The 15,519-nt window shown below is 42.2% G+C and overlaps 1 protein-coding gene across 1 annotated transcript in view; it reads right to left on the bottom strand.

The window, feature by feature from the left end:
- gria3a (glutamate receptor, ionotropic, AMPA 3a) overlaps positions 1 to 15,519 on the bottom strand; it is a 71,787-nt gene that overhangs the window by 44,660 nt on the left and 11,608 nt on the right. Inside the window, exon 3 of the mRNA XM_053442465.1 lies at positions 12,903 to 13,142. Coding sequence (XP_053298440.1) covers positions 12,903 to 13,142 — 240 coding nt within the window. The remainder of the gene's footprint in view (positions 1 to 12,902; positions 13,143 to 15,519) is intronic.

Here is a 15,519-nt window from a genome sequence, read left to right as displayed (position 1 = left end):
GAAAACACTGTCGCTTGTACTCACTGTCCTGTACAGCACGTCAAACTAAAGCATTTTCTCACCGGCCTATTACTTGACATAGAGAAAAAAACATATGGTTTGAAAAAACAATATTAGATCAAATGCGGATTAAAACTCTCACCAGGAGATTTATCTCCCCTGTGGCAGACAGACAGACTGACGCTCTGCTGGCACCTGTCCATGTGTCTCCTCTCGTCTGACTTGGGCAGCGACTCAGACGACGGCTGGGCGGGGGTGTGCAGGCTCAGACTGGGACTCAGTCATCGCATCTCCCCTCCCCCCCCCCCCCCCCCCCGGAGAAGGTGACCTCTTTAAAATTCTCTCGCAGGCATCTGAAGCGCGCCGTTGTCATGGGACGCCCAAGGCTGAGCGCAACGACACCGAAGGGAACTCAAGCAAAGCCACTGAAACTACTTCAGAGGAATCTGCCCAAATAAAACAAATCTCACCGCTTGTATACGCAGCTCCGTGAGGATGACCTGCTTTCAGTGGGCAACATTAGTCAGAGCCGGTGAAATAAAAAAGGATTAGAGCTGCCAAATGACAGTAAAATGACACTTTTGAGTACAATTAGCCTAACAACGCCTACTCCCGATGCAGATAACGGCTCCCTGTTCCAAATGAGCTGAATTGCAGAGAGCCCTGCACCCCCACACCACCCACTCCTGCCAAAATCCCTGATCAGAGCCAATCAAACAGATTACTTGTTTTCTAATGACAGCTGCAATGTTGCAAACAGAATGTTGAGGGTAGCTCCTCCCGTTTCCTTTAATCGCTTATCTAAGTTGCATTCATATTTCATTAAGTAATCCATGAACTTTAGTTGCACTTTAACGATGATTCAGCTTCTGAATATAAAGGCAGAGTGAGAAACTAAAACACACAAATATAAAGCAGACATATTTAGCCTTGCACATACAAAGACATGGAGGAAGCTGTCTCGTGACCATCACTAAAAAAGATGCACTGTTCTACAAAAACACCCTCTAATGTCTTAAGCAAATAAATGGCGTTCCCTCTTCGGTAAACAGGGAAGCGCAAGTCACATCTATCTCTTTCATAATGCAGAAAGACTACTGTTGTAATGGCCTTGTGTTATCCTGTAGTCAAGTGTCTTGAGATAGATATGAGTCATTTTAGCAACATGGAAACAAAAGTCAAGGCAAGACCAGGGCAGTGGTCTGTAAAGCAGAGGGGCTCTCTCTGCATCAGTCACCTGGATTTCTTATTTGGCACAACGGTTGGAGCAGATTAGATGTGGGTGGAGGGGGGGGGGGGATCTGAATACATAGTAAAAAACATTTGGTGCATCTGACAGCATGTCTGACAGTGCTTGGCCCTCTGTGCCATTTTGCTGTGTTCTGACGCAGGAGAGACACAAAGGCTTTGCTGACTCCTCTGTTCCTTCCCTCGCTCGTCGTCTGCGTACGCTCTCATTTCCTCCCTATTCATTCAGACATGTGGCCACATCTCCGTCTGTGAGCAGCCAAGACGCCAATGTTGAGCTGCGGAGGAAAAGGAAACAAACCTCTTGATCCCTGTGTGCTCACCCTATGCCCTGTTCACTCCCTGAGCCGACAGGAGTGAACAGACATTACAAAGTAAGAGCAGGATGAGGGGGAGTCACGGCTGGTTAAAAGGTTAGAGGATCAATTAATACACGTATCATGTGTATTGATTTCTCATCTATTTAAGTGGCAGCATTATGAGTCAAGGGGCAGGGGGGTGAGATAAGCATTGATTGTATATTGTTAACACTAACCGATATGGCAAATGTGCTTGATCTCAATTCAGGAAGCTTATTGACAAGAGTGTCTGAGCTCAGGTTAATTTGAATGGCCCAATAGAACACGTATAAGTGAGTGAAAGTCCGTTCACATTTTTTGTAGGGGAGAGCGGGGTAATGTGGGACATTTTTTACATTTGCTCCCCTCTAGGCGAGCTAAATGATATATCAGTAAAATTTACACTTTTCCCATTAATGCAGGTTTTCTATCAATGGAAACGATCAGAATGTCTTCAGGACAAAGGGCAGTGATAAGATGATTGTATTAAAAAAAGTGGTCTTGTGTCCCACTTTACCCCAGCTACAGGGTAAAGTGGTCCACTTACTTTTTCCACTTTAAAACTACCATAACAACACATGTTGTAATAGTTAAAATCCCGACAGCTAGATTGACAACCACTAATATCGGACTAGTAACAGAATCATGGGGATTGGTCAATTAAGCACATTTATGATTATAATGATTCATGTGATCTCTTGCACACCCTAGCTTACCTGCACATTGTTTCTCTGTTCAATTGGCAGGGACAGGGATATTGTTTTTCTCTGTGTATTCAAATGCCAGTTCACGGCACTTAACTGGAGCAAGGCCATGGAACTGGTCAGCTAGTTGTTTCAAGTGTTTGGCAAGCTCCTCCTCCATCTCATCTGTGAATATTCTCTTTGCCTCAGCTACTGCACCCCAGGCTACTGATTTTATTTTATTTTATTATTTTATTTTAACTTGTGCTTCATGGTGGGGTAAAGTGAGACACTGTCCCACTTTACCCCACAGCAATTGTCCCACTTTACCCTACAGCCACCGTTTTAGAAAAAACAACATCTCTTAGCAATTCAGGCTAATCTTCAGCTAGCATCAATCACATGGTTTTATATGTTGGAAGTTCATCAACATGTATGATATAAGTTTTTCTACCTGATTCAATTTGTTTTGACAAAACAGTTGATTAAGTTCAAAGCAAGAAAATTTACTTTTACATGCAAAAAACACATTTTTGTGAAAAATTGGAGGGGCTTGAAAACATAATGGTCAAATGACCACAAATGTGTTCCGTTGCCTAGATACAGGGGGTTTCTCACATAACCCGATGTCCCACATTACCCCGCTCTCCCCTACATTTGTGCTGACAACATGATAAATTTAGTTTTGTATATGATTTTAGCATCGATTTGACTCAATTTGATATGCAGGTATTTGATTTGCTGGATTTCAGTCGGGTATCCTTTCTCCTGGCGTCTGGCTCATTCAACATCCAGTAATAGTCATGTAGTTATAACCTGACACCTCACGCCAATATCGTCTGTTCTTCACTACGGCTCATATTAAAATGCAACAATTTTTTTCCCTTACTAATAGCTGAAAAAATGGAAAATATCTTAGGGATATTGTTTTACTGACTATGAAGTTAAAACATCCACTGTGTAAGAAATGACAGGTTTCTGCTTTCTGTGAAACCACTTGTAAAGACTAGTGCAGTGCCTGTTCTAAACCTGCCTGTTTGGAATGGGCTGTTTGTGTGGCCTGTGGTGATGCTGATTGCAGCTTTTAGTTCTGACTTGCAGTAAGAGGCAGTGAAAGCAAAGCCCGGCTGCACCGCCGCTGCTGCACAAAGAGCTGTTCACCGGTTTATTTAAAGTTCAGTGAAGCTCGACTGGAGGATCAGTTGTCTTTGATGCTAGTTGTCGCGATCGACGACATCCCTTAAATTAAAGAATCCCAGCTGCTGAGGTGCGGACACCAGATCATTCAAACCTTTATCAATAATGAACCTGTCTCATGTCCAAATCGCAACAAATCAATTCTGGAAATAGTAGATAGTCCTAATAAATGTGTGTGGCTTCTTAAAATTGTTCAGATGTTTGCATGTTGACTCTGCCAAAGAACACAAACGCAGCATGAATAGAAGATTATATAAAAGATGAATAAAATAAAAGAGTTCACGATTCTCACAGAGCTTTGAGAGATGTAAGAGCTGTCCATGGTCCTGAAACAACGAGCTCTGCTCTGCACGAGGTTTGCTTCCAGCCTGGATACAGTGGAGTGGTGAACACAATCAGCAAACTGCCTGAGAGATGTGTGAACACACAGAGTCAAATAATCCAAATCTGCACTAACCACTGACAGTTATTTGTGCATGCTAGATTGCTGCACTAATGGCTTGTTCTCATATACTGTGTTGACAGACTGAGTGGGTTATGCAGAGATGCCCACACGACAAACCGTCTGTAATGAGCAATGTGTTGCATCTCCCCTTGTCAAGCACCGCACACAGATTTACAAAGTGATAGGACTGTTTATGGTTATGTAACGTCTGTATAAAGGTCACTGAAGCAGCATTGGTGTATCATAGTCTCTGTAATGTAAGTCTGTCTGCCGGTCTGTTTTAGTAAAGAGGACGTGACTCATTCCTCCATTCTAGGTGGCTGCGTTATTACCCTGCATTTCACCACAGCCAGAAGAAGGGTGTACAAATATCCCAACAACACGTGGACCTGGTGGGAATATAACCTGAGAGGGGATCTGAGGTCAAAATAAGCAAATTATGGTGCTAAAACACAATTTCTAATTTATCACCAACAGTAAAGGTCTACAGAGAAGATCCACAGCTTATGAAAATGAATCCTCATCATATGACATGATATGATAAGTGATGACGTCAGATATTTGTCATGCATGGTTCAAAATGCATTTTTCAAGGTATCTCATAATCTGCATATAGGACTATATATATATCTATATTATATACACGACCTAAAGGTTATATAGATCGCAAAATAATCATGATCATATGGACGAATTTATGTCATCATGATGTCGCTATGAAGTCAGAAATGTTCATCATCACATGGTGTACAAGATAAAAGATACATTAATTTATCCCAAACACATGCACAGACAATTGAGGGAAATTTGTCCTCTGCTTTTAACCCATCTGGTGCAGGACACACAGAGCAGTGGGCAGCCGTGTACGGCGCCCGGGGAGCAGATGTTGGGGGAGTAAGGTGCTTTGCTCAGGGGCACTAGACAGTGGGGTAGGGAAAATCCTCTTGGATTTTTGGACAGATCCAAGTGTTGTCTGTCCAGGTACCTTTTTTTTTTTTGTTACTCCGTGGAGTCGAACCAGAGACCTTCCAGTCTGATGTCTTCCCAATTTTCTGCCCATAGTCCAAGTATTCTGCCAAAAGTCCACCGCCTCTCTAGCCTGGATGCCAGACGAACTTAGCCCCGCCCACCACCAAATCTGTTGTGGGCGGGGCTAAATTCGTCTGGCATCCAGGCTACCGCCTCTCCTCTTCATAGTGATCATCAACTTGCAACCAATAAGATTAAAGGCACATCTACTGCTTATTTAGATCAATCAGTCATTTGTCATCATATGGTATAAATTACATTATGATGAAGTTATTTTCAAATGATTATTATAGTAAAAAGAAGTTAGCATTACCTGACTGGGGTATATAATCTGCAGGGCATGTATAGCCCCTCTGATGCTGTTCAGTTAAACTTGGGCCCAATGGTTGTGTGAGTCTATGAATCACAGATCATCCACGGCGAGGAACAAAACCATCAAATCTGATAAACTCTCCCCTCATGTTTATTATTCTGCATTAATAATTCACACGTGTGATGCAAGGCTACAATGGGCGTGATACTGCAGTGCGCTGCGGAGCGTCTGCGGCGTTCGTGTTGTTTGATGTCGACGCCGGGCCTCATGCGTGGACGTGCGGGGATCGATTGATGCCGTTTGGGGGCATCTGGCAGAGAGGATCATGCAGAAACACTCAGACAGCTAATACAGCCTCAGCTGCGTCTTCTCAGTGAACGCACACAGCTCTTTGAGGTTTTCACCAACGAGGTCACTGCACAGTACACATACGAAGCATCCCTAAGCTGCTTTTCCAAACGCGGTCCATTCCCAGCTGTAAATCTAAAGGCAACCCGACTCCCCTGGAGAATTTAAAATGCATCCTGAAAAAACCACAGAGCAAAATAAACGTGTTCTCCATAAGAAAAAGGAGATAAATAATGCGCTGTTCTATTTCAAAGTTCATTATATAAGACACTGTCCTGTCTAACCTTGGAGATCTTCTGCTTTCTAATTTGCATCTCTTTGTTTTACAGAGCCCTTTGAAACCCGTCTTACAGAAGAGAACACTGGCCTCACTACTTGGCTATGCTGTGAAACGTGTTGCACTCTCCTGTCCTCCTTGTTGTCTACGAGGTATAAAAGAGTCCTTGAACGGGGGAGGAAAACATCTCTCTTGAAGCAGACGGGCCTGATTAATGAATCTCTGCCTCAGTCCCAAGACTAGGGCCTGTGAGGATCGCAGTGTTTACACACACAGGGGGGGTCAAGGCCGATTGATATGTGTCCATCTCGGAGTGAAGGTGCAGTAAGGTGTTCATAAAGTGGAACAGCTGCTCGGTGCCATTCCCTCTCTGTCTCTCCCATTCTGCGTTAATGAACCTGTGTGCCTGGCTGCTGAGTGCAGCTACTTAGCTGCGTGCGATTAATCAGATGTTTCCTTGCAGAGACGAAACCAACCAGACATTCAGCAGGAAGGTGGTGTGATTACACACCCAATGCAAATGCTCCACCATCCCGACCAGCCCCATTTTTCAGAGCGGCTGGAGAAGGCAGGAGAAGCTGCAGTGAAGGTTGTGAGACTATAGTCCTTCATTTTGATGGCAACCAAGAGAAATGAGGACCCAGTTTGAACCATGTTGAGCACATGAATCAGGAGGCCTACACTGCACTGGGAGATTCCTCACAAATATAAGTTTACTCAAGTACTCAAATAGAAACATTGTAGTTTCTATTTATTTCCAAACTTTACTAATGCTGCAAATCGATAATAAACATACAATATTGTGTATTATTACAGGTCAACATAAGGTAAGACTTAACTGAGGGGAATTCAAAAGCTCTTGATTATGTAGCATGAGATACACATGAACGTAATGTTGTTATACAATAATAGAATAGAGTAAAATATTATATTCTGAAATGGGCCATTTTTCATATTTTTCATTGGTATTTTAAGTTTATCTCATGCAGCTACTTACATTTTTTAGGGGAGAATATATTTCCCCACTTTATTTTTTACAACTTTTACTTCAGTAAAATAACCACTTTACTCCACTGCTAGTTAATTTAAAAAATAAGTATAGTAATAAGTGCAAATTAAGAACTATTTCTATGTGATGCATTGATGTATAATAGATTGATGGATACTTTTAAGTCAAATCATCTCCACCTCAACCACCTACACTAATAAAATGATGCATATACATATATGCATAAACATAAATAAATTATCCCACACTAATTAATAAGATAAGACAGACACGCACCATTCTCTGCATAAAATTACTCCCTACTTTGATTTTTTTTGTTGTTATTCTTCTACTTAAAGGTAAATTCCACTTTTGTAGTGCTTCTACCAGTTAATTTTGTTATCTGGCATGTTTACCGTCCCAAAAACTCTGGAAAAAAAACAACTCCCGCGATTTGTTGGGCTTCCTCTATGTCAGAAACGATACGCTAGAGTGCGTCCAATGGGATTACGACCGAAATAAACGTCATAGTCACACCATGCCCATGTAGGGAGTCTCGCTTCATGGCCTTGGACGAGCTAACGCTAGCCGGGCTCCACCAGACCGGTTAGCTCGCGAGCTAAAGCTAGCCGGGGGTGAGGGGGGCGGGGCACTCAAAACAGGTCAATCTGAGGAGGGCTGTTTTAGACAGGGTAACAAGGGGCTGTTTTAAATGATCCTTGTGGTATTTTGACCAAAATATGTTACAGACATTTCATTTCTGTCAGACAACTCACGTTTGATCATGTAATATATTTATTACAACAGATTTAGTGTTTGGCGTCTAGGCTCCAACTTAATCACTCCCCCATATGATTACACAGGAATGATGGGAGTGATGAGCAAATACTTGTAACCCCCCGTTGGAGCCTACAGGTGGATGCTGGGCCTACAGATGGATGCTGGGGTGGTGGAGGGACTGTAGCAACAGGTAGCCATACTGCAGCAGCAGTGCGAGCAAGAGGGGTTGATGGGAAAGTCTCTCTGGTTAAATAGACCACCTGATAAGGTGGGTGTGTATTATAGATGGTTGTGGAGATTGAGGTATATCACATGATGTACGTCACATGATGTATGTCACGTGATTGGCGCAGCGCAGCTCGAGTTGCCTGCCAGAACTAGCTCGCAGGCGTCGCCATATTAAGACCCCAAGGAACCATATCGACTGTGGTAAAAAGGGGCATAATATGTCCCCTTTAAAATCAAATAAAATGACTTCCTTCAACACTGATCTCGATGCATTAAATAGTAAAACCTCCAGGAGAGCATTCCTTCTGGCTAATATTCCAATGGTGACAGTATTATACTTTGAGATTGAGACAACATTAGAATCCCTTGAGGTCATCATAACAAAGGAGACTAGAACCATGTCCCTCAGTATCAAATGGAGAACACACAGTACTTTGCTTTACATTTCTTTAATGAAGTGATGATTCCTAAAATTGGCCCAAAGACACACATTAGAGAGACTAGTTTTCTCTATTAACACCCTGATGTCTCGCGGAGATGTTTTTTTGATTTTATATTTCACGACAGACGCTGGACTGTTTCTGTCTTGACATCTGTATAATCGTTCTTTTCTATAAAGCTGCAGCTTAAGGCACTTAGACAGTCCCCCTCCTGTTAGTCCTCTCTGGATTTGTCTTGGTTAAAGGTAGCTATTACAATTATCAACAGACATTTTGCTACAAAATAAAAAAATGTTGCATGAAGTTTCTGTATTGTACTTTCACCGCTGTGTAGATGGGATTTACACCTGTACTTAAGTATGATTTTCTATGTAGGAATTCCCCCGAGAAAGGAGGTTATGTTTTGACCCCCGTCCATTTGTTGGTTGGTTGTTTAGTGAGTTTGTTTGTAAGCAAGGTTACACAAATGTTATACCACGAAGCTTGTGGAAGGATGCAGTATGGGTAAGAGAAGAGGATTAAATTTTCTTACGTTTCACTCTCTTTAACATTGATAGGCGTTGTTATTTATTTATTAATTTCCCAGGGAATAAGTCATGGATCTTGATGAAAAGACACATTTAGGGGAACTGATACCTATGAAGTTGTTTTTGTAACAGTACTTGTTTTTTACTGATCTCGATTCAATAAATAGAATAACAAAAATTGCATTGGAACACTGGTTTAATTATTTGGGGAATCTGTTCATTTCCAAGATTACAAACATATTGTAAATTGTGTGCTGCAAAGTCTTTTTTACTGGCATGAGTGGTATACACTGTCCGTATATGCAATTTGCAGTAACTAAGCTACACATAAGAAAACCTGGTGTCCTTCCAGTGCTAACTCCCAGATGTTTCTCAGTTCAAGAGGTCTTTTCTGCCAGCGGACATTAGTCTGTTTAATGAGGTCATTTCGTAGCCGTGTTATCCAAGATAAATAGGTGATGTTCCTCTGTAGCAGATAAACACATCTTTAATGACCCATGTGTGCAAAGGTGTAAGGTCCGTCTTTTTAAAACTGGGTAAATCCGCAAGATACCCCCGACAGAGGAAGGCAGCTCCAACATGAAAGTGAAGCTGAACTTATTTGATGGTGATACCATTTCCATTTTGAAATGCATAGTGGAAATTAAATGTGCCGCTCATGCAAGGACACATTTAGTTGTATCTCTGGGCGTTTTACTTTCTATGAAAGTAAACATTTCTTACAGATACAGTTCTGATGGTGATTCTGACTTCATGCTGTAATAACCAATCCCTTTATGGTGTATTATAAAAAAGGAGAAAGAGCCAACTTCCACAAGTACATTTGAAAAAATTTTCCAATTTCGAGCTGACTTTCTAGACGCGTTTGCTTTTGTTCTAATATGGGCTCAGTTCAGAAGAGTCAATTGTCCCGTTCAGGGGGACAGAGATACATACTAATGCTTTATCACTGCTTATATAGGAACTGCGGCAGCTTTCAAATGATTAGCAGGAAGCAGGTCGTCGAGGAGGTTTTCATGTATTGGATTATGGAGATGAAATCTACACACATGCTGCTGCCTCCGTTCTCCAGCCCTTGGATTCTGTTTATCATTCCACCCACAGATTTATCACTGCTGATAGCTGTGGTCCTCACCACTGTATCCTTTAGAACAAGGTCAGGTGGTTCTTGTTGGCAGGAAGACGTCATCTGCGTTGGCATTTGTTTCTATATAAAGCCAGAATTGGAGCTATTCCTTCCAGAATGTTTCCACAATAGAGCATAACAGTGAGTGTCCACTTTTGGAACGGCTCTTGTTCCGGAAGTAAATTCCCCATGGATTTTCTTCATTGATGTTTCAGTTAAAAGCAATAAAGCTAAAAAAAAAATGTAAAGAAAGGTAAAAGTATGAGGCATGTGACCATTGTGAAGGATCCCTCTCAAACCACTTTCAGGACCTCGTTGTAATGATTTTCCTCCTTTGGACTCTTTTCTTTATCTTTATAAAAACTTCAGCATCTTAGAAAGGGATGTCACAGTTGCTCTATGGAATGTTACATGAAAGATCGGATCGTAGCTAACAGGATTTTCGTGGGTAGAGGTAAACATTTCCATGGTAACAGCGAGCTCCACAGAGACGAAGCTATTACACCTGAGGATTGTGTCGTACTTCACCTTAAGACTCGAATATGTTTTATTTTTCAAGTTCAATTGATAGATGAACTTGTGGCTTCTACAAGAGCGAAACATTGTATCACAATCTCATAGGTTGTGCTAAGTCTACCTAGGATTGTGAAACCATATTATGGCTGATAAATAAAATCTCTGTTCAGAAAATAAATTAGATTTTTACTTCTGGAACCAAACTGTTGAGCTCTATTAGATTGATCATCTAGAACCCGGTCTCTCCAGGGATCGGCTCGTACTTCAAAAGCCCAGAGTTAGCACTGAAGTGGAGAAATCTGTTTTTATCTGCTGTGCCTCCAGCTCCTGGATTGTTTTGTAGCATATTTTAAAATTCAATTCACTGATATGTTTTGGACATTTTAAACGCTTCCAAAAATAAAAAAACACATTCCATCCATTTAGGTAACTGCTTATAATCTGTTTTAATTATTTGTCTTTTAATTAGATACTTGAAGTGATTTGTGCCTCTTTGTGTGTTTGGAAATGTCCACTCACTCAACGTTGTTGTAAATGAGAGCAACCTCGAAAAACATCTCCAGGATCAATAAAGGTTTGAATGAAATGTAAAATAAAGCATATTAATGTCATATAATCGCCCAAAAACTCTCAACAGTCACTTACACAAACAGCAGACAAGCAGAGCCTTGATGGGGAGGAGCAGCGAGGAGGGACTGGCAGCCGAAACAGGACGACTAACTCGCCTCTCAGCAAACACAAGCTGTGCAGCGAGTGGGAATCCATCCTAAACTAGTGTTTACATTGTGTCACACTGTGCAGAAGAGGCTGAGTGTTACAGATGGCGCCACGTCACCCTCAACGCAGCAGGTGACCGAGGCCGACAAAGTCAGACAGAGCTGCGAGGGCAACATCAGGCAGCACTTCTGAGGGCTGATCGTGCCCAGGAGAGGCTATAAACTGCTCTATCATTTAGTCTGAAGCACATCAGCTAACCAATCACCAGCTTCTACAATCTGACACAGAAACAGAAACACACACACACACACATCTGCCAGGCCAATGAGACCGAGGCAACCTCTGCATCACAGTTACAGAGGTTGCAGTTTTTGTTATACAGGTTTGTTCCACACGTATGTAAATCTGTGCAAACATACTGTAAAAAAAAGTGTTTCAGCAGATGCACAAAATGGCTCTGTGAGAGGATCGGCTCCGGGAGTGAGCAGTAAAATTAGACACCCACCTGAAACGGAGAAACTGTACATCAAGTGAGGCGGGGGAAGTGGAAAGGAGGGAACTTGTCCTAGAAATGCAGTTTAAAAATACTTGGAATGCTCAGTTTTGAGCAGTGGCACATTTAGCGGCAGAGACTGCACCCAAAAACACTTCTGCAACTACTCAGTCGTCTGAACTACGACCAACACACACGGCATCGGGGGCGTAGAGCAGATCTCGGCTGTGACTGAGCCGTGGTCCAGAATCTAGCAAGAGACACTGCGGTGCTGTGTCTTCACACGACCTCTGCAGATGCTGATGTTCAGGGGCCGACAAAGACCCGGTTCTGTAAATAGTTGGCCTACATGAGGGGACCGGGAGGCCACGAAGCGCATGCTGAGGTGTGTTGTGCTCTGTCTTTATATAATCCAATTAGAGCTAAATGATAATCAGAGAGTGCCGGGGATTAGAGGCTGCGGCAGCTGAAGCCGTAGCATGGCAGCGGATCAGCAGCACCTGTGAGTGACTCATTCCTCTGAAGCACGGAGCTTTAGAGCGACTCTGTGAGCAGCATTCAGCCACCGAGTCGAGCAATTTGGGATCATTACTGGTATAAATTAAAATGTATCAGGCGTTTCAGAGTGTGGGATTTACATAGGAGAGGCCGATTATATACGGTACACTTTGAAATAATGCTTCTCTGTGAGCAGCGTCTCGTATGTCGATTACTTATCCTCTTTCTCCAATAATGACATATTCTGGTTCTACGAATCTGTCTTCCACAAGTTGTGTTAAAAGTTTGTGTGTGTGTGTTTTCTAGCACCGTTTTTCCCAACAGGAACTCTGAAGCATGCCTACACAATCGGGACTCTTCACAACAATACAAAAATCTCCAGAGCTTTCATGTGGGGGTTGGCAAAGGATGAAGGAGGCAGGATGTATTGTATGAGTTTGACTCCGGGGCTCACGTTTTTGTTTACATCAACACCAGCATCGGCCCTTATCACCAAAAGCCCTAAAATCACGTTGTCATCCTTCATCTGCGTCCTGTAAGCAACAGGTGCCTCTTTCTCCTTCAGAGTTAATTTTCATTTTGTTGCCGCATTGTTCGAAACCTCATCAACTCGCCCACTTGCTCGCATACAGAACCTCCGGGTAATTTCAAAAGATAATCCACTGTTCAGTGCATGTCAGTAAAGCAGCTTTACTGGCTCACTACTCTTACCTCTATCAGTGTCGTAAAGGTAGACGAACTTCTCCCACTTGTAATGGTCCAGCAGACTGAGGACAGCCCCTCGCAAACCGGGCCTCATCTGGATGACGAACTGCACATCAGCATCGATGGGGAAGCTGGGCGTGATGAAGGAGGTGTGCAGCGCCCCACAGAAGGAGGTCAGCGTGTTCATGGACTTCCTGTCGTAGAAGCCGAGGATGGCGTAGACTCCCCGGGAGAACTGGGAGCAGACTGGTGACAGAGACAAAAGAGCAGGGTTAGGGACCAGCAGAGAGTCACATATGATCTAATGCTCTTCCCTCCATCGGAGATGATGCCAATGTTCTATTCCATATTTTAAGTTAAGTCTGCGAACAACTGGTGCACGTGTAAAAGAAACCGTAATCGAAGGTTGGGATTAGAGAGAATTTGTAGTAGGATTAATCTTCTGAGCGAGGCAGTGGCTATCTGAATAAATTGGTGCCATGTGGGATGTCTGTTCCCCATGGCCATGCCCTGCCGCCCGGTGCCCTTCACTTCTCCTTGGTCTATATGCAACCGCTTGGGCAATCAACTAGATATAATGGGGAAATCAGTGCAGTGGCCACGGCTCTTAATGGACAAATACCCTGAAACATGAGCATGCAAATGTGCAAGCGCCGGGCTGTGCTGCAGTATTCGAGATTTATATCGAGCCCCGTCCGCTGCCATCTGCTTGCCTGTAGAAATGAGCTTGGTGCATCAGACACTCAGTCTTACAAGGTGTTGACTATTTGATTTTATTTGTACATAATAAATGGGTTTAATAACACCGAGCAGGACTGAATCAGGGACGTGAGCCCCGTCTTATTATTAGTAACAGCTGAAGGAAATGTCGGTCAGCGCAGCAGAGCCGCTCTGGTATTTATGATCTTCTGCTCGGCATAGATCACAACAGTGTGACTCCGCTCACTATCACCAATCAATGTTTAATGATGTTATTATCAACCTGATTGGATTTAATGAGGTGTCTTTTTCAACAATCTGTGGCTTGAAATATCAATTGATTCCTGGAACGTGAAAGTTTGGGGACAAAACATTTGTTAGGCAATGCATAAGTTAAGCAGGACTCAGGATGATTTCATACATGAATATTAAGGGTTGTATCAAGAATTTGTGTTGGTAGCAAGTAATTAACAAATGAACAAGTCGCTATGGATGTATGAAAAATATCTGCTGAAAAATTGGGGGTGAATGGACAGACATGTTAAAGTTAGCAGCTGGACCAAAGCACAGAAAAACAGTGTGAATCAAAGTGTGAATCAGACATGTGAAGTTTTCATTATTACTAATATTTTGTGACTGGTGGTTGTTGATTCACTTAAAGCATTTGCTGATTATAAGTTCATCATAATGTGTTCCTTCGACTACAATCACAGGTTTTTTCACTTTATAATTTTCACATGAAATCACGCGATAATGAAATTATCGCGTGATTTCATCCTCTCAAAATGCGTATAAACAACAAAAGCATTCAGATGTTTGAAAGAGTATTAGGGCCAGGCATAAAGCGTTTTTTTATTAAAATAATTAAATCAAAATGTAAAGAATAAAGATGCAATACTATAATGTAAAGCCTTTTCCTTTATTCTTAACCTTGGTGTTACCAATCTAGCAAACATTTTAAAACGTCCTCCTCTGGCTGAGTTTGACGTTAGTTTTGACTTTCTTCTCATAATTCTAAATGGGGGGGAAAAACGTATCCTCTATTTTATTTTATTTTTTTCATACCTGGAACTAAAGCTCTTTAATACAATTGTCACACGTCATACAATATTCAAATTAGACAGACGATCCTACAAAGGAAAAAACTATTTCCCACACCCAGAATTGGGTTTAAACCCTGAAGTGCAAACTTTAAATATGATCTGTTACATCCGAAAAGTATCAGCACACATTAATGTCTGCTAATGTAGTTGGAGTCCAGTACTGGATCCACTTCCAAAGTTTCTTCTCTTCATCTGAACTTTTCCATTAGAACAACCATTCATTCACCCACACACGCCTGATAGCTCAGTCATCTTTCTCTCCGTCATTTTATCATTCCTCCATCCCACCATTTTCTCAGCCTGCACACACATCAGACCTCACTAGTGTGGGAAACATACCAACTCAAGAATCCACAGAAAGAAATAGCTGCACTTGTTTGGGGGGAGCGCTGCTGTACACTGAGGGGCCATATTTAAGGATAATTTGAATTATGCAAATGTAATATTATTTGAATCAAAGCCCTTCATCAACAGTTTTCAGTTTGGGATTCAGCATGGCTCATAGTTGCTGGTAGAATTACAAAAGCTCACATTTCTGCGGAAAGAGAATTTATTCAGCTCAGCTTTGTCCAAGAATAGAAGACAGCCATAAAACTAAAACCTCTCAGAAACTCAATATCATCCAATTCTCATAATGGCACCATTATGTTCAGTTTGTCAAGGTTAAATGGACGGCCCGCTCTCCTGAAGGACTGATGCAATCATATATTTCGGCTCACGGGGCAGTGACAGGAGTCAACTCGGGTAAATCCCCCTGATCCCAGTCAGCGATGAAGACTTACATCATTTACTTTATTACAGAGGAGAAGAGGAAGCTGTTG

This window comes from Pleuronectes platessa, chromosome 15 (genome assembly GCF_947347685.1).
Source record: "Pleuronectes platessa chromosome 15, fPlePla1.1, whole genome shotgun sequence".
Classification (NCBI taxonomy): domain Eukaryota; kingdom Metazoa; phylum Chordata; class Actinopteri; order Pleuronectiformes; family Pleuronectidae; genus Pleuronectes; species Pleuronectes platessa.
The sequence above is the reverse complement of the archived record's forward strand: the minus strand, read 5'-3'. Positions and strand labels throughout refer to the sequence as shown.